This window comes from Melopsittacus undulatus, chromosome 3 (genome assembly GCF_012275295.1).
Source record: "Melopsittacus undulatus isolate bMelUnd1 chromosome 3, bMelUnd1.mat.Z, whole genome shotgun sequence".
NCBI classification, from domain to species: domain Eukaryota; kingdom Metazoa; phylum Chordata; class Aves; order Psittaciformes; family Psittaculidae; genus Melopsittacus; species Melopsittacus undulatus.
This window is the reverse complement of record NC_047529.1, coordinates 37,333,461-37,355,977: the sequence shown is the minus strand read 5'-3', so window position 1 is coordinate 37,355,977 and position 22,517 is coordinate 37,333,461. Positions and strand designations below refer to the sequence as shown.

At 41.7% G+C, this 22,517-nt stretch overlaps 1 protein-coding gene across 1 annotated transcript in view; it reads left to right on the top strand.

Annotated features, from left to right (window-relative positions):
- The window catches only part of ELOVL5 (ELOVL fatty acid elongase 5), a 39,607-nt gene extending 23,758 nt beyond the window's left edge, over nt 1-15,849 (top strand). Inside the window, exons 3-8 of the mRNA XM_034061063.1 lie at nt 995-1,182; nt 8,037-8,114; nt 8,721-8,892; nt 10,362-10,486; nt 12,340-12,474; nt 13,923-15,849. Of these exons, the coding sequence (XP_033916954.1) occupies nt 995-1,182; nt 8,037-8,114; nt 8,721-8,892; nt 10,362-10,486; nt 12,340-12,474; nt 13,923-14,054 (830 nt within the window). The 3' untranslated portion in view covers nt 14,055-15,849. The remainder of the gene's footprint in view (nt 1-994; nt 1,183-8,036; nt 8,115-8,720; nt 8,893-10,361; nt 10,487-12,339; nt 12,475-13,922) is intronic.
- The last annotated feature ends 6,668 nt before the right edge of the window (nt 15,850-22,517 follow it).

The window sequence follows — 22,517 nt, the reverse complement described above, 5'->3', positions numbered from 1 at the left end:
CAGTTTAAATTAGTCTGGATGTTCTGATATTACTTACTGCATGAGATGGCATATGGTCTGTATTTGCCATGTCTTAAAAATAATGAACCATAAAGGTGACAAATCCAAGCAATTCCTCAGCTTTCTTAACTACTTCCCAACCTACATTTAAGGCCTCATTTCATATATTCAGAATCCACATATGACTCCTTTAAAATTAAATCAGGGCTGTGAATGCCAGCAATATTTGAATTGTTCAATTATAATTTGGTAAACTTGGTTTCAGTCCTTTGGGCCAACTTCAGTGAGAGGAGTTGTATACTGTGCTGTTGCTCAGTGTGGACAGCACAGCTGTTGTTCAAGAGGATCATGCACTTGTCCCTAGTGTTCCCCTGAAACCCTCTCATTTGGGGTGGGTTATGTGCTTTTCCTGAGCGGCCGACACACTGCCAAACAGACTGGTTTGTCAGACCGGACTGACTGCTCTGTTTCATTGCTCATACAAGGACTCCAAAACTTAATCCTTTTGAGTAGCACATACGTAAGTCTAATTGTGTTAGTATTGATTAGGAAATAATTATCAGGATCGCCCACTGATAAACACAAAGGTATCTGCACTGTCAGCTTTGCTGGCTCTGTGAGGAAAATGAGGTGTGTACTGTTGGGAGAAGTTGGTTTGAGAGAATAAGGGGGAGAGGTTCATTAAAGCTTTTCTTTAGAATTTAAGCCTACCTGTAGTGTTCAAGATAGATGACAATGCTGAATGCTAATGAGTATTTAAAAGGAATAGCAGTAATAATTTAAGAATATTTTTGCTTTAAGAAGAGAATTCTTCCTGCTTTAACAACTGTATAACTAAAATCTTGTTTGTGACAGTTTGCTGTAGTTGGCAGTGTGGCCCTTAAAAGGGCTTGCTGCTCTCCTTCTAGAAGCATTTTGGGTACAGCTTCTTCTCAATGAGTTGAACTCTTCCCCTTACAAAATCGAAGTGTTCGTATGTCTTTCTTTGTTTCAGACCCCAGAGTAAAAGGATGGCTTCTTCTGGAGAACTATACACCTACCTTCATCTTCTCAGTCTTCTACTTACTAATCGTATGGCTAGGACCAAAGTACATGCGGAATAAGCAACCCTTCTCGTGCAGGGGTATTCTAGTGGTCTACAACCTTGGACTTACGCTGCTTTCTCTGTATATGTTTTATGAGGTAGGAAAAAATGGGCTGGGTCAGGGTTATTTTGAAGTATCTGTTTCATTTATATTGGTTTATGTTGAAAATTATATATGAGGACAGTCTTCCTGAACCTGAGGAAACATCTGCAGAAATGTTGCAACTGTTCTTCAATGTCATTTCTCAGGGAAGAAAGCCATAGTTTTAATGCTACCTCTAAGGTACCTTGTAATGCTACCTTGACTTAAACATCTATGCTGACCTTGGTTAGCAGTGTTTTAAATGCACTTCTCTCACTCAGTGTGCAAGTAAAAGCATCACTGATCTCTCAGCTTGAACCTGGCTACTCCTTCAATAACTCCTCCTTGCCTAGAAGTCGTGTTCAATGTGATTGTACTGATGGGTTATGCAAAGTACTTCATAGCAAAAGTACAGCTTGATTTGAGGTGCAAAACATGTTTTATTTAAATGTGTTTAATTATGCACGCACTCCTCACATCTGTTTCTGTAGGCTTGCAATAGCTTCTTTTGTGTCCTCTTAGTTTTGCTGAAACAATTGCATCAATGCCATTGTGATTCATCTCTTTTTCTTGGAAGTTAAAATCTGAACATGCAGATATATTTCAAACTGAATTGGACTTTCTGTGGACTTATTTTCTTTCTTGACAAAGCAAAGATTTAGACAGTATGAAGTTTTCTGCTTCTCATAGAGCACTTTACTTGCTTTTGCTCAGAATTGTATGGTTTTTATTGAAGCGAAAACGAAGAACTGCGGCAATGAATATAAGAATGTGGTCAGAAAGTGACTGAGTGTGTGGCTTTAATGTACAGAATACTCTGGCTCGCTTTTAACCAAAAATATTTCTCCTTTCTGTAAGGAGAGATTTCACTTTCAACATGTAATTACAAGCTAGAGGTAAAGCTATGAATGTTTCATTATTTTTTTGGCATTTGCTTAGAAGTATGAGCAAGCTGTAATTCTCCTTTAAGTTTGTAGTTAATGCTGTAGTGTTTTACAAGGGGACTGTTTAGATTCTGAGTGATTTAAGTTTAAATTTAATTCTCTTGTGAATTGTTTAGTCAAAAATTACTGAGTTGGGTTATTAAGAACTTTGATATTCAGTTCTTGGGGGGACAGGAGTTTTGGATTCAGTAGGTACTTGGAAGAATTGTGTTCTTGATGTGCTTATAAATTTCTAACCGCCCTGTCAGGATGTTATAATCTAGAAAAATTTGTGTGTAGACCTATTTAATTTGTCTAAAAGTAGTGTTGCTGAGGACTTCATGTACAACATGTGCACTATTTTATGGAGATATTATTTATAATTATATAATCTGTTGGTTTAACCTCCAATTATGTTATTGAGGATTTACAAGTGCAGTCTCCGGTTGCACTAAGAATGGCTAAAACTCTCAGGTTGACAGTCTTTTTCCCTTGAATACCTGGTATAATACTCATTGCTTCCAAATGAAAATTACTGTAGCATTCTGCCATGTTACAAAACCTGCTGATAAATTTAAACAATAAAAAAGATCTGAACTGCTGATCTTATAAATGCCTTTTTATTGCTAACAATGAACTGGTTACCAAGAAAGGACTATTTATTGTATGCTGAAGAAGTCCTCATACTTGTAAGCTACTGAATAGCTTTTATTTTGTGAAGGAATGAGACTAAAATACAGTGAACATTAAGGCTTCTCCTTCTGATAGAGTAAAACACATTACATCAAAGGGAATATCCCTCTTAATGTGATGTTATCTATGTGGAAGTGTTCATTGCTGTTGTAAACAAACCTTCTCTCTTATAACGGGAATACACAAAGCCACAGCATTATGAAGATTATTAAACCCGTGGTATTTGCAACAAAATGTGTTTGACAGCACATACAAGCTAGACATGAGGGTGAGCAATGCTCTGCAACAAGGAACTGACCCATAAAAATGGTGCCAAGCAGAGAGCCGTGCTGACATAACTGCGCTGCTTGATGCTTGCAGCAAGAGAGCTGGAGGGCCAGGTGATAGGGAAAAAAATTGGGTTCCTGCACCTCCTGGTATGTTCTCTAGCTGTAGTGTCTCCACAGTTACCTGTGTCTGTGCAAAGAGGTGATACCTGCACTCAGATCACCTATGTAGTGGAATTTGGCTTTGAAGGGGTAGGCATGCATCAGCAGCACTTTATAGTACATGTACTCACTCTTAAGATAAAATGGTGAAGAGCAGCATTCAAAAAATAGATTTAACTCACTGTTCTCTTCCTCATTGTCACTTTGAGTTTCAGCTGGATTAAATTCTTTTCAGTCCTACACTGAGGAAAAGTCATTATACATCACCACTTACGAGCTTGGTTAGTAGCCTGTCTGAAAATAGGCTGCTTTAATAGCTTGTATATGTTAGACCTGAAAACCTGCTTTGGAGTTTTTCCTGAGTTACAGCTGTGGTGGTTCTGGTCATGATTCATAGCATCACAGCTCAGTTTAAGTATTTTATGACCAAAATAAGATGTTAAAGTGAGGCGTCCTCCAAACTAGGACGAGAAAAATTACCTGTTTGGTTTTCTGGTCTTTACATCTGAATGCTTGTAAGCAATTGGGGGGGGGGGGGGGGGGGGGGGGGGAGGAAGGGAGGAAATTTGCATTGTAGGATTTGTATAATTCCAGTTATTGTATATTTGTACCATTTGATCTACTGATATAACATACTATTTTAAAATCACTAGAAATCATATATCTTATGTGGAATTCCTAAGATATTTGCAGTTGGTACTTGCTGTGAATTATTTGTGCATTTACTAACTGGGCTGTGTTCTGGTACCAGCAGGACAGAGTAGTGGACTGTGCTTGTTCCAGACAATATAAAAGGCAAGGCAGGCCTAGGAGAGCAGGAGAGATTTCTCCAGGCAGATCTGCCACTTCCGTGCTTCAGGAAGAGAGGGTGCTCATCATCATGTGTCAAGTAACATTTTGTTCTGTATAAATCTACAGTGCTAGGACTTTGAGGGGAAATAACACTCCAGTCTGGGGCACGGACAGCAAGGGGTTGCCTCCTGCACGGTGAGAAGGTGCATAGGGGTGGTGCTGGTAAAGGGGTTATAGGATGTGGGTTAATCTCCCGCTGGCTGGCACAGCTGTATCGGAAGGAGCTGCAGGAGCAGTTGCAGCAGCAGAGGTAGCAGTGCTTCCCCCTATGTCACTGCTCTGCACCAGCATCATGAGTCAAGTTGTCTTGTAGTGAGTAGGGTGCATGCCTCTCTACCTGAGTCTCAGCTGGGTAATTTGGCAAAGCAGGGAGATGCCAGGTACCCAGTTTTATGGGATGCAGAACTATTTTATTTTGAGGATATTTTTTATTTATAGTGTAGGCAGTTGATGTGGACCATGTGCACTTACATTTGAGAGAACTGCTCAGTGATGCTCACTTTGTGTGATCTCTTTACTGTCCTTTTCCTTCATCTGAAAAATGATGTGCACTCTGCTTAGGAAGGAAGAGACTCAGTGAAGAGCTGCCTGGCATGTGAGCCCCAGGTGACAGCTCACTGCCAAGGCTGTTCTTTCCTCTCCCCTTTCTTTCTCTTCAGGTCCCAAAGCCTTTATCTCTCTCCTGAGGTGACTGTGTTCATGTAAAGATAAAGTTTCTTATCTCTGCAGGCATTTGCCTTCTTTGATCAGAGATGTGAAGTTCTGTTTCTTTTCACTCTAATCTAGCCCTGTTTTGAAGCTTGTAAACTCATCACAGTGTGATGCAGTGCTGTGTCCCTTATCTGCCCTCTCCAGTGTGTTTCAGGCTTTGGTTTTATCACAAGAAAACAAAATTCTCCCCAGTAACACCTCTCCCACAGCCCAGTGGACTAGTGTTAGTGTGCTGGTTTATTTTGGTACCAGAGTTGATAAGAGCTGCACATACCACAGCATTTTAAAGAATTTGACAACAGAATTACAAAATGAGAGCAATATAGAAGACAAAAAAACTAAATGCAGGGGAAGGAACTACAAGGTGTTTGATCACAAAAGCGACTTTGAGCCGCAGGGCTTTCCCCTGAGCCGAGAAACTTAAAAATGACTGAGCACCATTTTAATTGACTTATGAAGGAGCTGTCTCTTTTTGTGTAGTTTGAAAATCACGTACTCTGGTGAAAGTGATTACAGTCAGCCTTTTCTGGACAGGTTAACTTCTCGAGAGAAGATATGCCTATGGTTGTGCATCAGCAATGCTGTTAAGCAATCCTGGGCTCCTGCCAACCTGGAGATGAAGGCTTCCTAGGGACAGTGGGCAGGGAAAGGTTGTCTCAAGCTTGGAGTGGCCGAGGAGTTGCTCAGCCTGTTGCTGGGCAAGTTGAGACCTGCTATACAGAAGCTGTAAGGAGAAGTAAATAACTCTGATTGTCCTGGGGCAGACCACATTAAGCATGACCAATGACTTAAATGCACTAACTTGCAGTTTATGACACCTCCATCTATTGCTTTCTGGGTGCACATAAGCAGCTTCCTGGTGCTGTATGACCAGCCTTGTGCATAACAGAGCCATTTGGGAACTGTTTGCGGCCAACTGCTTTGTTTTTGGGAGCCTTCTGGCATGTGCTGAAAGTATTGTGGGTGCAAGAAATAGTGGTGTCAGGCAAAGGAGCAGCTGGGTAACTCTGGAAAAGTTATTGATGTGTTGCATGTTGCACCAAGCAAGGTTGTGGGCAGCAGCAGCAGTTCATGGATAGCAGTAGCAGCTTTTCGCCATTTAGTTCCTTCTAGAAAGGGAGGGATTAAGTTATTTTTGTAACTATACTATTTATATGATGTTAAAAGATGTTACCATTTCCTACAAATGTTGCTTTGCTTCTATCATTTAAACCCCTGTGGCTGTGAGAATATCACAGCTTGTAGCATATTATTATATGTGCTTCTGGGAACAAAAGAAGTATTCAGGTTTAGCTGAAGCTACTTATTGCTGCACTGATATCTTTGCCCTCAGAGAGGTAGGATCCATCCAGACCTTTGCTGTCGACCTTCGGTTGTGTTATGCTTTATGTAATGAACCTACACTGCTTTCAGGGAAAGCTCTTCGTGTTTCACTACGCTAGCCATTACTGGGGAGAGGTTTATGGACTGCAGTATTAGTGATGGATGCTATCTGGATTAATTGCAATATAAATGTTGTGATTATCCTTCTAACGCTTCCTTGAGCTAAGAGAACTGTATGAAAACATCTGTAAGCTCTTAACAACACGATCACAGCACAATGTGGTCTTCTGTCTGCGGGACTGGCAGGCACCCGCAGAGCCGTGCAGGCTATCTCTCAGTGCCCTGAGAGAAGCTTGGTGCAGGGCTTGCTCCAGGATGTAGCTGGTCCGCTAGAAGGGTACTGCTTTTAAACCAGTGTGCTTTGCACAGCCCTGCCTGCTCTACAGCCGGGAGATAAATGCTCCCATGGCTGCATGACCTTTCTACTTCGATAGAGAAATTGCTTGGGTCAGCCACTGATGTATGCGGCTGCCATGCCCTCACTGTGGCAGGGTGGTATTGACTTATCTCTAATGCATGAGGTAATTCCAGGTCTGTATGTTATAACTAGATGGTTTGAGAGGTTTTTTTTCCCCTTCCTAAATAGTGGCAATAATTCTATCTTAGAAGGTCAAAAAATAGTGACCTAAGCTGACTGGGTATTTTAAAAGCTAATTTAGGGAGAAAATGAGGCGTGAAAGAAATAACATCAGGAAAAGGTAGATCATTGAAGTGATAATCTTTATTGTACCTTTTAGAATTAGCTTCTCATTCAGTTTTTAGCAGCATTTAATCATGACAGTTATTGTAGTCCTTTAATCAAGCAATCATTTAAATGACTTATGGTACAAAGAGTTTTCCACTGTAGCCTTGCAAAGCTTTTATTTTTATTCTGCACAAGCTTAGATAAGGCCAAAAATGGACAACTTGCTTGTGCAGGATATCTGTCTCTGCCTTTAGAATACTTTTCACTTGGGAATCATCTAAATTTGTTACTGCTCTCCTCATCCTATTCCCACAAGGGAAAACATCTTTATATGCAACATCCAGTGAGCCTTCTGTTGTGATACTGAGGTTGGGAGTCCTGGCATCTCCCAACCCACCTCAACATGTCCATATGTCTCCCACCTGTGAAAGTGTGGGATGCAGACATCCAGCTTCCCTCCTGCTTCTGGGGAGGTTTCAGCCAGCCACTTGGCTCCCCATCATCCTCTAGTGACTAATAGCTGGTCATTACCCTTAAAAGTAACTCCATCATGTCTGAGGTGTTATTTGTTATGCCAGGAAGTCAGGCAGGCAATGGCATATCCTGCAAAGGAAGTCACTTGTACTGGGACAGATGTAATGTACTCGGGAAGAGTGAATTATTTAAGATCTGGAAGAATCACATATGGTGAAACATCTCTTGTTAGCTGTTAAGGGTAGAAAAGCTGAAGATCTGCCCTGTTACATGGCTGAAAAAGATGTAGTCAGATCTCTGTGTATAAAACTTCCTTAAAAATGTATTTTTATTTCCAAAAATTGAATAATCAGAATAAAAACATATTTGCTTTACCCTGGCCATTCACTTCCTCCAACAATGAGATCGGCCAAGAAGAAAATACATTTCTTGAGAATCTGTCTGGAATGTGACTGTGCAAAACACACACTATGGGAGATAAGTAGAAATAAGATGCTACCTCCTGGTTTTATTCTGGTATACCCCAAATGGAAGAACTTGTTAATTCACCCTCCACTATGATTCAGTCACTGCTTGGAGCTTGAATTCAACATAATGCCACACTCAAGTGCCCATGAGTCCCTTGACATCAGATGTCTTGACAGAGATGCTGTGGAGAATTACATGTGCTGTGGGGTGCAGCCTTCTCCCCAAATAACACTTTGTTCTTTGATCTTCTCAGCTGGTGACAGGAGTATGGGAAGGAGGATACAATTTCTTCTGTCAGGATACTCACAGTGGAGGAGAAGCTGATATGAAGGTAATGTAATTGAGACTTACAGTTAGTAACATTTCAAGTTGTCCGCTTGTGCATAAGTGGAGAGCAGAACAGTATTGATTATGTGGATTTTGTTCAAACTGTGTATTTTTTTCCTCCTTTTACAATATAAGGGACAGTGCATTGTCAATAGTTCATCTACAATATATTAATGGTTAGTATTTTGGTGAGTAATTTTCAAGTGTTCCCAGGTCAAAAAACAAGGACTTGTGTTCAACCACTGTGTGTTGTGATTCCCCTTTTCTTTCTGCAATGCGATGATTTCTGCCCGGTCACTGTTCAGACCTGCCCTTTAGAGAACAGTGTGAGACCCACTCTGGTTAAATATTGACTTTTTTTTTCCAGGACACCCCAGGTGCACAGCAACAGCCTCATAAAAGTCTGTCACCTTGTTTTCAGCTGTGGCTATGGCCTTGTACCCAGATCTCCTACAGAGAGAGCTGAGGCAGAAGCATTACAGAAGATCTCAGCAGTGTCTTCAGTCCAAATAGTGCCGGACAGAATCTGAATTTTGACAACTTGGATAACAAAAGGGTTGAAAGCCCCCACAGTGTGCAGTGCTTCTAAAACTTCTTTCCTCCTTTCTAGATCATACGTGTCCTCTGGTGGTACTATTTCTCCAAACTCATTGAGTTCATGGATACCTTCTTTTTCATTTTGCGGAAAAATAATCATCAGATAACTGTTCTGCACGTCTACCACCATGCAACAATGCTGAACATTTGGTGGTTTGTTATGAACTGGGTGCCTTGTGGTCACTGTAAGTACTGGCTTATAGTGGGGAACATCTGCAACAAGGGCCTTGTGGATTTCTTTTGTTCAAACCAAACACCTCTGGTACCTTCAACTGCAGGATTTGTTCTGTCCCATATTAAGCTGCTTTGCTGAATTGCAGCTATTGAAGGCAGTTGCAAGAATTAAGTTGCCTGCAGAGCCTCTAGAAAAGGCATGCCTGTGTAGTCTGCAGAATTTGTATGGCAGTGTGACATTGATCAGCTGCAGCAGACCAGGTCTGACACCTGTCACCCTTACTTTTTTGTGGTAGTCACAGATTCTCTAATGAAACAATACTCTTTTCCAAGTCAGAACCAGAAACCTGTTTCAGCTGCAAGACGGCTAATGGTGACTCTTGCCCTTGTATCTGTCAAGTTCACTTGAGATACTGCTTTCTTGATTTAATCTCATTATACCACTAGCCATAACAAATGATTTCAATAAAATCTTGTCTCCTGAGCACTAATGAATATGACCAAATGCATCTTAAGTGGAAGATCTCTGTCTTTCTTGTCCAAATCCTGCTACCCTCTGACAATCTTGCTTTGATTTTGTTGCTTTTAGCCAGCATTTAGTTTCCTAACTGCATTAGTGTAGCTTAGTTGTGGTTCATGTGTGCAGGTTATAGATACTGGCTTTGTTGAACCCTAATCCAAGGGAAACCTTTTCAAGTCCAGTGGATGTGAACTATGGGCAGTGCAGACCAAGAGGCTGGATTGCTCAGGAGTCTGCTTTCTGAGCCAAACAACATAGAAACTCGTATTTGTTTCGTGTAAGTGAGTAATGCTGAACTTACAGAAAGTGTGTTTCTGGAACCACATTCTCCTCCAGGGAAGTCAAACCCTGTTTATACAACAGTCAGAAGTGCAGATACTTAAAGTCCATCTTGTGCTTGTGTGGTCTTGAAAATACTTTTGTGCTATTTCTAGTGATGTGTTTTAATCCTTCCTTTCCAAGCTTTATGATTTGCTTCGTCATCACAGTTCTATGCAGTATAGTGTTAAGCTAGGAGTTCCTTTAATGGGTAAAGTTACTATAAAAAGGACAAATAAAATGACTAACTTGCAGTTTCTGAATGTATCTGTTGCTTTGGTTATAAATGACAAAATGGGCTCCTGCCTGGAATGAAGTGAAATGAGCCTAAAAGTCGATGAGTGAAGGTATTGACTGTTGGGCCTGTTCCTTTCCCTTGAGAAGCCATCATGTAAATGTGAAAAAGAATAATTTGAGGAAACAAAACCAGAAGGCTGGTATAAAGCACACAGCTGCAAAGCAGCTCAGCCACTGTCTTGAATGAGCAGAAGAAAAATCAGGGGGAATAAATCTGTGGTGTTCCTTTTTAAATAAATAGTGTTTTAAATAGTAACATTTTGAACTGGTTATTTTTGTAGCTTCTGTAAAACAGTCTATTCCTCATAAAGTCATGCACTTTCTTTTTCCTTTTCCCTTCTTTAGCTTACTTTGGTGCCACACTGAATAGCTTTATCCATGTTCTCATGTACTCCTACTATGGATTGTCTGCTGTTCCAGCAATGCGTCCTTATCTGTGGTGGAAGAAGTACATCACTCAGGGGCAGCTGGTGAGTGATTTGCTCTTCAGCAGGCTCTTGTACTCATGGTGAAATCCTCTTGTCTTTACTGAGTTAGAAAATTTTGGCAGGCTGTAGAAGAAGAAAGAACGAAGGCTTCTACATCTTTAAGTGCCTTTGAACTCAAGCTTTCTGCACATCTGTTTGCTCTGTTTTCAGGACAGTGGGGAGCTGGGACTGAGGGTGTACACTAATCAGTGCTGAGATCAGTGGGACCTTTCTCCAGCTCACCGTGTTGTATGGCTAGATGTATTTGGGAGTCACAGTGCTAGGTCTACGGGACTTGCTAGGAAATGAGGTGGGAGAAGCTTTTCTTCCAAGCCTGCTTGAGCTTGGCGTGCTCTTCTCTGCTTGGTTACTCAGGCTGATGTTGAGATGACAGACCAGAAGCTGAGTGCAGCACAGTCCCCAGCTAACAAGACCCTTCATTCTAGTCCTGCAGGACAATGGCTTTTCTATCTCACTTTTGCATGCAGTTGCAAATGATTTATTAAAAACTGTTCAATATTTCTGGTCTGTGCACTTTAAATGGGCAGATTTTTTTTCTCTTGTAATTCTGTGTTGGGCTCCTTGTATCCGTTTGTGTTGTTTCCTGTATGTACAGTGATGAAGCCCAAATGCTGTGTACTAGAGGTGAAAAGAGCAGGGAACTTAAGCAATATGGCACATGTGGTAGTGATCCTGCATGAGACACAGGTTTCAATGTGTGTAACATGTCAGCACACCACAAGAAAACATGCATGGGTGTTCTGTCTTCCCCATTTTGTAGGGTGGGGAGACTGAAGCCTAAAGATAGACATTTTTGTTAAACACAACACCCTCACCCACCCCTTAGCACCCTGTCAGAGCTGTGAATGGATTTAACAACATTTGCTGCCAGCAGTTCAGAGTGTTGATTCTCAAGTTTTACTTATTTATACTTTTTTAGCACTCCCAAAGGATGGCAGAGTATTGCAAGAGTGGGGATCATTGGTTGGGGGGGAGCTTACTTTGTGGTATGGTTTTTCGTTTGGGGTTTTTGTTGTGTCTTTTTCCTTCCAGATTTAGGTGCTGTTCTTCATCTGGTTATTTGGGTGTTACAGAGTGCAAGTGTCTGGGTACTTCAGTTTCTCTCCCTGGCTGTTGTCACAGTTGCTGTCACTTCCCTGCCTGCTCTGTATGCATAGCTGTTAAGGCAGCAATATAGCAGAGCAGAACACAACAGACTTTCCCTTTTTAAATAAACATTTCCTAATCTGGTAGCCTTCACATAGGGATGATTTTTACCTAATGCTCTCAACAGCACTTAAGACCAGACTCTGTTTTTCCAGAAAAGAAAATTGAAGATAGTCAAACCACCCCTCTCCTCCTGCCTCCCCAGCTTCCATGCAGCCTTCACTCCAAAGATCCTTCCACTGGAGCCATATACCAGGCAGTTCTGGTCCATGGAAGAGGATCTGTGTGTAGACCCAGTGACCCCAAATCTTTTGCAACTGAAGTAGTGAGATGCAGATCTACTCTGTTAGGATGGGAGAGTCAAACACCAGTGAGGTCTCACTAGGAAGAAGATGATCTTTGTTACCTAATATATTTATAAATCAATTCTACATGAGTTAATCTAATGATCTAAAATGGAACAATAATAATCAAATAAAAACACTTAAACAGCAAAATACCACAACCAGCATGTCTGCTAACTGAGGTTTATACTGTTAGTAAGACAGAGAAGATAAACTTGTCAAACACACAGTCATACATATTTTAGAGTAGTTTTAGAAATAACTAACAAGATTTGGGTCACTCATGGCATTTTTCCTCCTTGTATTAATGTGCTCCATTTCTCTTTTTTTGTTTTCTCTCCCCAGACTCAGTTTGTCCTGACAATCTTCCAGACCAGCTGTGGTGTTGTTTGGCCATGTGCATTTCCTCAGGGGTGGCTGTATTTCCAGATTTTTTATATGATTTCTTTGATTATCCTCTTCACAAATTTCTACATCCAGGTAAAAGTAATATTCATTGGCTGTTTGTAGTATTCTGCTGGCTCTATCTCATTGGAAAGCTGCTTACAGGAAAATGTGCTTGAAATAGCCTTTTGCTGTCTTCCAGTAACAGGCATACATTCTTAAGGTACTCGGTCTGCCCTCCAGTTTCAAATCTTCTGATGTTTTGTATGTGTAGTTCAGAACAATCAGTAATTTCTGTAAGCAAAGTGGCACACAAAAATATTTTACTAATGCAGTTTTAACTGCAGATAAGGGAGAGGGAAGATCTTTATGTAAGAAGCAGCTTTCCAGTCTGAAATAAAACAGCAGCCTGTGAACCTGTCAGAGACCCAAAGGAATTGTTCATTACTGCTCTTACAAGGGAAAATGCTTGTTTTATATCCAGAGAAACTTCCCAAACTCCCAACATGCATAATTCTGGTCTTGGATCGCCCTTACAGATATTCGTTTGTATTTCTTTATGGGAGATCAGGGGGTTGAGTTGTTTGTACAGGATTGATTTCATGTCCGAACAGATCTAGACTTGGATTTGTGGTTCTGAGCAGTTCATATTCATGCTCTGTGCAAAGATGTACCTATCTTCAGAAAGCCAAGCCAACACAACCTCCTGCCCCTAAAGAGGCAAACCCTGTTACATGTTTTAAATGTCTCTTGAAAGATTTGAGCATTTTGGATCTGGTAAAAATGACTCATGGGGGGAAAAGATAGCAGGCTTCCCTGTCTGATCTTGTACTTCTTCAGTCAGTCTTGTGGTTCATATCACTTGCTGCATATGAACTTGCTAATTAAACGTAATAGCATATTCCAAATATTATTCAGCTTTCTTCATCTGTTTTACTCATACTTTAACATCTGACCATTTAACTTTCTTTCCCACACACATTTTGGGAAACATGCTCTTGTCAGGCAGCTGAGCCCTTTGACTGAGATTAATTAATGCATGTTCTTGCCACTGTATTTTTTGTTGGTGTTCTGAGCCCCCTGATCCTGTTTGCTTTTGCTTCTCATTTTGGCAGTGCAAATTTCTTTCACATTTCTGTCTCTGAATTTCCCTCACTGTTCTTGTTTATCCACTTCTTGTTCTGGCTTTGTTCAAGGTAGGCACCTGCAGCACATCAAATCTTCTTCCTCACTTGTCATTTTGAGTATTCTTATGCCATAGTCTGCTCATAAAATCATTTCCCTTGCTTCTGATTTACTCTTAACACTACCAATGCTGCCATCTTCCTGCCAAGCCTTTTCAAGTGAACCAGTTCTCTTGCTGTGATGAATGAAAGGAGTAGTATAGCCTCATACACAAAAAAATGGTAGAGCTTGTTAGACTCTACCTCCAGCACAAGGTCTTTAATAATGATGGATGCAAGTTTACTTTTGTGTTTCTAGAGTGACTGTGAGAAAGAAGTTATTTATTTAAGCAAAACTATGTGTCTTTCCATATATTCTAGACTTACAACAAGAAGGCATCCTCGAGGAGGAAAGAGTATCAGAACGGCTCTACAGCCACTGTGAACGGGTACACAAACAGCTTTTCTTCCCTTGAGAACAATGTGAAACAAAGGAAACAAAGGAAGGATTGAAGACCAAACTGAAAAACCATTTTGATAACCCCAACAACAAAATCATCTGATTGTAAGCACAATAAGAGTTGTGCACTAATACTCTAACAGCTACTGTAACTATTCCTGCCTAGAATAGTGTTGATTTATGTAGGACTTAACCAGTGCAAACACCCTAGAAACTGTATACAGAACATAAAAGTAGGTTCAAGTTTAAAAGTAATTCTGGGCTGTCACTGACCCCGCTATAGACTGTGGAAGGGAGTATTATCATAGTATCCAACACTGCTGTTGCCTTACTAGTCAATATGATAGGTGCTGAATTATAATTCACAATTTGAAAACACTGTAACCTAAACCTCCATTTTTTTTTTACTGTAGATCATGCATGTGATTGTAGAGGTAATTTGTACGATGCTGGTTTCAGTAGATAAACACACATGCCTTAAATTAAAAAGCAGGGCCCAAAGCTTATTACTGATTTAAAAATTAGGGTATGTTTCAACTTTTCAGTTGACTGACTTTTTAGTAAAAAGTCATTTAGAAGAATCCATTGATCATTTTACTGTTCTCTGTGTGATACACGACATTAAGTATCTCCTGAACGATACAGTGAAATTGGAAATGGCTCATTTAGCTTTGTATATTTGGCTTTAACTGACTAAACAGTCACCAACCAGATGGAAAAGTTATTTTACCTTTTTAAAAGATCTTATTTTTTTATTTCAAGTAATGTCACTAATGTAAAATTAATTGGCGCTCACACAGTCCAGTAAGACTTCAATATTGGTCTCTAAGGTTTAGAGTGTACACAGGGTGGACCCATCTTCTCTTTTCACTTTTTTCTTCCTTTTTTTCCTTATTTCTGAGAATTCTTAAATGCTAAATGAAGACTGGTTTTTAATATGGAAGCTGGCAGAGTTTCAAGTGTTACTACCATAGCCATATCCACATTTTAGGAGCTACTGTTTGAGACTGTGACATATCTGGAAGTGTATTTAAAAACGAAGACAGAAAGATGCTTTTCTGATGGAATCGTTTGTATTTAAGTTGGTGTTTGTACTGTTCTTCATGTAGCATATGTTCATTTATAAAATGTGCCTAACACAAATATGGTGGGGTTTTTTTCCCAAACAAGCAAAATTAAACAGTCTGATGTTTTTTAAATGTTACTGAAATGTGCTGGAATGTCTGTTTCTGTAATGTGAGTTGTGTATATCACTGGTAATGTTTTGGCTTGTTATCTGAGGATTTGGTTTGAGTGCTTATTAAAGTTACTCCTTGTAAAATCTTGCCTTGCACATATGAGGAGTCAGTTGCAAAGCCGATATCTGTTGCTGGTATTCTGGTATCTGCCGTGGTGGAGTTCTGCTTATGAATATTTTATTCATTAAGCTCTGAAACATTGAATTGTGCAAGACGTACTGCTGGTCATTGCTCAAGTTTAACTACTTGGGCTTTGATATTTATATAAATGCCAGTTCTAACATGTTTAATTTTTTTTAAATCTTTTTTAAAAATTTTGCACATCTCTTAGGGAATTACTAAGTTCTCCTACTAGCCTTGTGGGGTTTCATTCCTTGTTTTGAAGGACACAGTGTCTGTTATGTTTACATTATCAAAGCCTGTGCGTGTGTCTTCATTTCTAGGTACTGGTTTGCAGAGTCTTTACATAGCTCAGTACAGCAGCTATAATGTTCAAAATAGGCTGTCTAAATGTGCTAGAAATAAACCTTTGGCTCATCTGAATATACCTACATTGTTAATGTTTGACATGGTTTAATCATTAAAACACTTTTGATGATCTCTGCCTGAATTCTGGTGGGTTTGTACAGATTTAATGCATCACCCCATCCTGTGTCAGAGAAATTCAGTGTACCAGAGACTTGGTAATAAATTCCTTACAGGAAGCTTTTGCTGTTGCTAAATGCTGTTCCTTTGCCTGGCTGCAGAAGTACTTCTCCGTGTGATGGATTAAACCTCTCACTGTGATTACTGACTTGCTGAATGCAGAGCAGCACAAATAGCTCCGAGACTGTGAGTGCCAGGAGCAAAGCTTAATGTGGCATACAAGAGCTTTCTGCCTCAGATGTCCTGTCTGTAAAATGGCAATAATACCTCCTTCCAGAATGGGAGCATTTTTGCTATTTCCTGGTATCTCCCGTTGACCTTAAGTGATTGTTTCTGAGCCCTCTCCAATTTGAGTGTTAAATCAGTGTGTTGCACTGTATAAAACTGTGAAGATCCCAAGTGCTGTGTCATGGACATACCAGCTACCCATGGGGCCGGGTCACTTGGGCACTGAGATTCCTGAGTTGGCAGAGGGCAGTGGAAAAGCAGAGAACAATTCCAGAAATCCAGAAGGTCTCTGTGATTGTGTTTTACTTATTGCAAGGCAGGTATTAAGTAAGTGCTGGAGCTTCAGATAGGACTTCTGCCACCAAAACTGGGGCAACGAACCCCACAAAGTTCCAAATCTGTTCTGGAGATTGCCTCTACGCTTGATATGTGTGGTTTCTGTCTTGAGGTGTAAGTCGATAGAAATGTGTGTGTGTGTTTTGTGTGAGACTGGAATATATGTTGTTAAATATATGCATTCAGAAAAGCACTCAAAACAGTGCAGGGATGGTTAAAATAGGGCTAGAGATCTTGCATATTGGTACAGAAGATTAATTTATATTGTCACTGTCACCTTCTTGCCAAGAATTACTGAGCCAACAAAGGTGGTTAGCTATAATCATCAGGCTGTTGCAAGACTGGTTTAAAAAGCAAACTTTAATTCAATTTTCAGCTTTCAATCTACTTAAATAGATGGATATGCAAGACAAGATCTATATGTTTCTCAATTTTGGTAGAGCATATCTGGACGAGCACAGGAAGCTATAGTCCCATGGGGCTTCCATGACATGACAGTAGCAGAAACATATTTTAAGTCAGATGCAAAAATAATCTCAAACAGAAAAGGAGGAAATGAGTAACAAAGGTCCGGTATAAAAAAAAATAAACTGTGTTTTGTTTAAGTGAGGCTGGGATGTGGAGAAGGAGGAAAAAGAACTGTAGGGTTTGTGTTTCAAGAATATATAATGTACATACTATAGGACCGTGGTGGGTTGACCCTGACTGGATGCCAGGCGCCCACCAAAGTTGCCCTCCTCAGCTGGGCAGGGGAGAAAAAATACATCAGAAGATTTGTGGGTCAAGACTGGGGCAGGGCGAGATCCCTCATCAGTGACCATCATGGCCAAAACAGACTCCACTTGGGTATAAGTAATTTAATTTATTATCAATCAGGTAATCAGCTCCCACCAGGAGCCTGTTCCACCGCTGGTTTCCCAAGGGATCACAGCATCCTTCAGGCATCCTTCTGCTCTGATGTGGGGCCCTCCCTGGGTTACAGGTGGGTATCTGGTCCATCATGGACCTCTGTGGGCTGCAGGGCACAGTCTGCCACAGCATGGTCTGCACCATGGGCTGCAGGGGGAACCTCTGCTCTGGCACCTGGAGCACGTCCTTCACTTCTTCTGCACTGACCTTGGTGTCTGCAGAGCTGTTTCTGACACATACTCTTGCGCCTCTCTCCAGCTGCAGTTTCTCCTTTGCAGTAACTTTTCCCCCTTCTTAAACACATTATCCCAGAGATGCTACCACTATCCCTCCTGATAGGCTCAGCCTTGGCTGTGACCACAGCAGAGCAGATATCCCCACTGCAGCCATGGTGGAGCAAGTGGACATGCCCTGAAGAAACTGCAGCTTGTGGAAAGCCTGTGCTGGAGCAAGTTTATCCTGAGGGACTGCAGCCCATGGGAAGAACATACACTGGAGCATAAGGAGGAAGGAGCAGCAGAGGAGATGCTATGGACTGACCACAACCCTCCATCACCACTTGGAGAAGGGAAGTTGTATAGGGATCAGGAATGAGGGAGTGAAGCTAAGCTTTAGAAGAAAGGGGTGGCAGGGAAAGGTGTTTTAGTTTTTGTCTTTGTTTCTCACCATTTAACTCAATTGTTAATAAATTAACTTCTTTTTCCCCAAGTCTATTTCACCCATGCAGACTATTGGTGAGTGCCCTCCCTGTTGTTATCTCAACCCACAAGCTCTTTTATCTTACTTCCCTGCCACTCCTGTTGAGGAGAGGGTGTGAGCAGCTTGGTGGGCAGCCAGCAGGTATCTGAGGTCACTCCAACCCACTTCAGCAGTCTTTCTCATGACAAACTCAGCAGTTTTGGCAGGAAGCAGCTTCCTCGATGTAAGGAAGATCCATCAGCATCCGCGAGGTGCCACGGCACCAGAAAGCATAGCCTAGAGGAAATCAGCCATCCTGGTGCAGCGGGAGCTCCATAACCTGGGCAAACATGCTCCCTGGGCTGAAGCAATTGTTCTGGTTGGGGATTTTTTCACCTTGTTTCTTGCAAGTCTAATTCGTGTTAAAGCAACACCTTTCCCAGGAATCTGGCCTGTAATCCTTGGAAAGCTTTTAAAGACAGAGGAGAAACCCTCTGTTCGCTGAGGGAAGGTAATGCAGTGGCACCGAGTGTAGAAAAAGCCTGTGGTCAGCAGAAAGGTCCTGAATTTCCTGGTCAGGGGAACTGGCTCACACCCTTCAGGGACAGCTGAACAGGGACGGTGCCCATGTGTGTGACAGCAAGCAATGCGAAATCATTCTGGTCGCATTTCATTTGGGAACAGGTAAAATGCCAAAGGAACTGCCAACAATCCTGTACGAGCTGTCTCCACCTGCGCATTTGCTGCTCCTCAGCTATATAATGGGGAGTGCACAATTGCGTACGGCACAATTGCTCTATTACAGCCTTAGACTTGTCTAATTGGATACTCACAGCATTTCCTCTGGGATTAGCACCAGCAGTAATGCTGTGTGGTGGTAAATTACCTGGTAAAAGTATTTAAAGTGAAACCCAGTGAAATTTCTTCCACGCATAGGAAAGCAAGGCACCGTGCTGTTTGTGTAGTTGATCAGACATATGGTGTCTCATCCCATTTAGCAAGCGGGAAGCACGACTACATGAATGGTTCTGTCTGCCGCTAGAAGCCAGAAATTTACTAACTGCTACTAATTCAATGTTACCAGCTGTTGTAGGAAATCAGACTCTCAGCTCACATAGCAGAAATAGGAGCTTTTGAAAAGGAAGACAAAAGATCTGTCGCCTATGCAGCTACCTAAGTACCTTGCTTCCTTTAGAATCAATAGGAGCTCTGTGCTTCAGAACCTTTCTAGGTCGAAGTTCCTAACATATTTCTATACCTTCAGTAAAGATTACCTCTCTCATAGATCTTCTGTTAATCTATAGATTTGCTTTGCTTCCCACAGCACCTGTGGTTGGGAAAGAGAGCAAGGGGGGCTCTTGGTGTGCTGAGCTATTATGGACATGAGACATCTCTGATGCAAATGCACTTCTGCTCAGTAGAATAGTGATGAGTTTGCCAAAAAGACCAGGAAATACCTCCCATGCATACAGATGGTGTAACTTATCGGCTAACTATCACCAGCTTTGTTTCCTTTTAAAGCTGTTTGTATAGATTTTTGCAAATCATCATGAAAAAGACCCTTCTGTCCTCAGAAGTTTAAATAAAGAGCTAAGAAGTTGTCTTTACATCTGACCCTGGTTTCTGCACTAAGTAAGTGGGAAGAATTGCTGCATATTCCCACTATTACAAAGCTGTACAAGCAGATTTTGAAATGAGAGGGAACTCCTGAAACCAGACAAGCTGATTTGGTGATGGATGCTCCGTATGGTTTGTTAGCGTGTTTTCAGTATGCAGTATACAACAAAAGTTCCTTTGCAACAGAGGGAAATCAGGATAATTAATAGTTAAATAACTAACCTTTGGTCAGAAAGGAGCTAGATACAATGTTCTCAGCAATCTCCAAAAGTGTGGGGCCAGCTGCCCAGAGCACTTCAAAAACTGAGAGTCAGGGTGAGATTTTACTGTATGAAATATATTTTTAAAAGCCTCCAAAGCAATCAAATAAATAACACACAAACATCTCTGAATCAAAACGCATTCATCCCACCCTGTCAAAACAATGCTAAAACAAACACAACCCCAAACCACAACTGTGATAAATTTTGCCTTCTGGCCTCAGAAGTGGAGAGAGCAGCCCTAAGCAGCAGCTGTAGGGGTGGTTTGTGTCTAACGCAGATGGTTTTAAGGAGGTTTAAGAACGACGTAATCAAGCAGTGGGGTTTTAACCCAGGTCCTCCAAGGGTCAGGCCTGGTTAAGTGCAGGTCTGGTGTCAGCCCGGCTGTGCTGGCTGAGGAGAAGCAGAGGCGGCGGCTGTGAGCCCCGGTAACAGCGGGAGCACCGCGGGTATTCAATAGCGGATGCGGGGGACAGCTGGGGCCGCGCACCCGCTATAAACCGGTGCCCTCTCCTGGTGGCACCCGCGAGGTGACAGCTGGGGACAGGCTGGTGACTGCCTGCACGGCGGGACCAGGAGGGCTGACACCAGTGACAAATACCGCAGCATTTAGTACAAGAGAGAATGGCATATAAATATTTACACTGTGACGCAGCTTTCACAACCAGAGGCTTTTCCCTTGCAACTGCACTGTAGTCTGTTCTTCAAAGACCATGCTTAGGCCCTTTTCAGGGGAGGACAAAAAGGTGAGTACTGGGCAAACAGAGCTCCTGTCCTGTGTTGGAAACATCTGAACAGTAGTTCCTAGTAGTACAGATGATCAGAGAGTAATTAATTTTGCATAACGGAGAGGAGAATAAAATAGCATGTTGTCCTTTATTTCACCACTGCAAAGGCTTTGTAATCAAGAGCTTTTCCTAGCGTGGAAACAGGAGTCATAAAGGAAGAGGAGATTAAAAGCAAGTGTATCCTGCACAACGGCTTTTACCATGCCTCTGACCTTGTCTATACAAATAACCTTGGGAGGTCTGCCTTTCAGGGAAAAGTAGGAGCTGTTTTGATTAAAACGATCAGAATGCAGATCTCTGTATCCTGCTGCCCAGGCCTGTGTCAGAGCATTGTATAGAGAGATATGAATGAATGCATTTAAGCGAAGAAGAGAAAATGAACAAACCCATTAAACTCATCCCAAATCTCTAATCAAATGTGTTTTTTCATTAACGCTTAACCTGTAATGGCTATTAACATAATATATCACCAGCTGCCCAGCACATACAAACGGCTGGTTATTTATCATGCTTTATACTAGATTAAGGTGGGTGAGCAAGCCCCCAAATATCTGGCCTTGGAAGAGCATCAGGAAGCATGGTGCTAGGACAGCAGCTCCTCTGTATTACAGAATAAAGCATCCTCCCTGCTCTGGTATCTCGGAGTTGTGTGGATCAGACAGACTCACCTGTGAGAAGACACGATAATGCACAGAATTATGGCAATACAGAAAGAGTGAGCTTCTAAATCCAAGTGGTGAGTCAGGGACAGAGGGATCTGGTTATGCTAATTAGACAATCGATGTTAATGGTAATCAAGGTCCTGCACATGTCTCAAGATTACAGCTGGAGCACTGGAAAGACCACTGCTGGCCCCTTCTGTTGATCAAAGCAGGAGGCTATTTAGGAGAAAAATGAGGGAACGTGGTTAGTGGAAAACATTCGGAGGATGCAGAAGACAACTACACTGCAGGCAAGAAAGAAGGATGTCCTGGTGTCAGTTTTGAGAAGAGGAACAGGAAGAGAAAGTGGAGAATATGAACTGAGTTGCTCTCATTTTCAGCAAGGCAAAGGAGACTCTGCATAGATATGGATATAACACCAGATCAGTATTCTGATTGACTGCGTTTACTGGCTGTCTCAGCTTTAGGTGCTTAATGAACATCCAAAACCATCCCTGCTCTCTGCAGAGCAGCTGCAGCTCAGGGTTCATGCAAGGGCAAGTTTCCTTCAAGTAGCACTAAGACACATGTTCTCTGTCTTTACTCCTTTCTTCCTTTGGCCTTATGTCAAATGGCTGCATTCACCATCTAGGCACAATTTTGCTTCCTGGGATGTTCATCTGGCTCAAATGATTACCAGTTCAGCTGGCAATCATGCTGCATCATGCTGGAAATTATGCTGGCAATCAGCTGGCAATCATGCTGCCTCTCTTCCTTTTGTCTGTAGAAGTCTAACCTCATGGAAGACTTCAATCTCGTATACTGATGGTGCTGTTTGCTGGTAGCACCTTCTGGAGTAGATTACCTGGTAATGTTTTGCTTACTGAAAACTCATCTTACAATTCTTGTCTCTATTCTTGATGTCTCATGCTGTGTAGAATAATTTAAAACATCCATAGAGAGAGAACAGCATCCCAATACTGATGCTGAAACAAGTGCCACACCTCTTGGTGGTAGTGGTAACCCCTGAAACCTTTCAAACAGAGCAGTTGGCTAGCTGTGGGCTGTGGGGATCATCTCTCTCCTGGCACCCGGCCTCTGTCCTGGGCAATGGGAGCTCAGCACCAGCTGAGACCCATCCTGGGGCAAAATTGAAATACAATGGAGTCTGGGGGC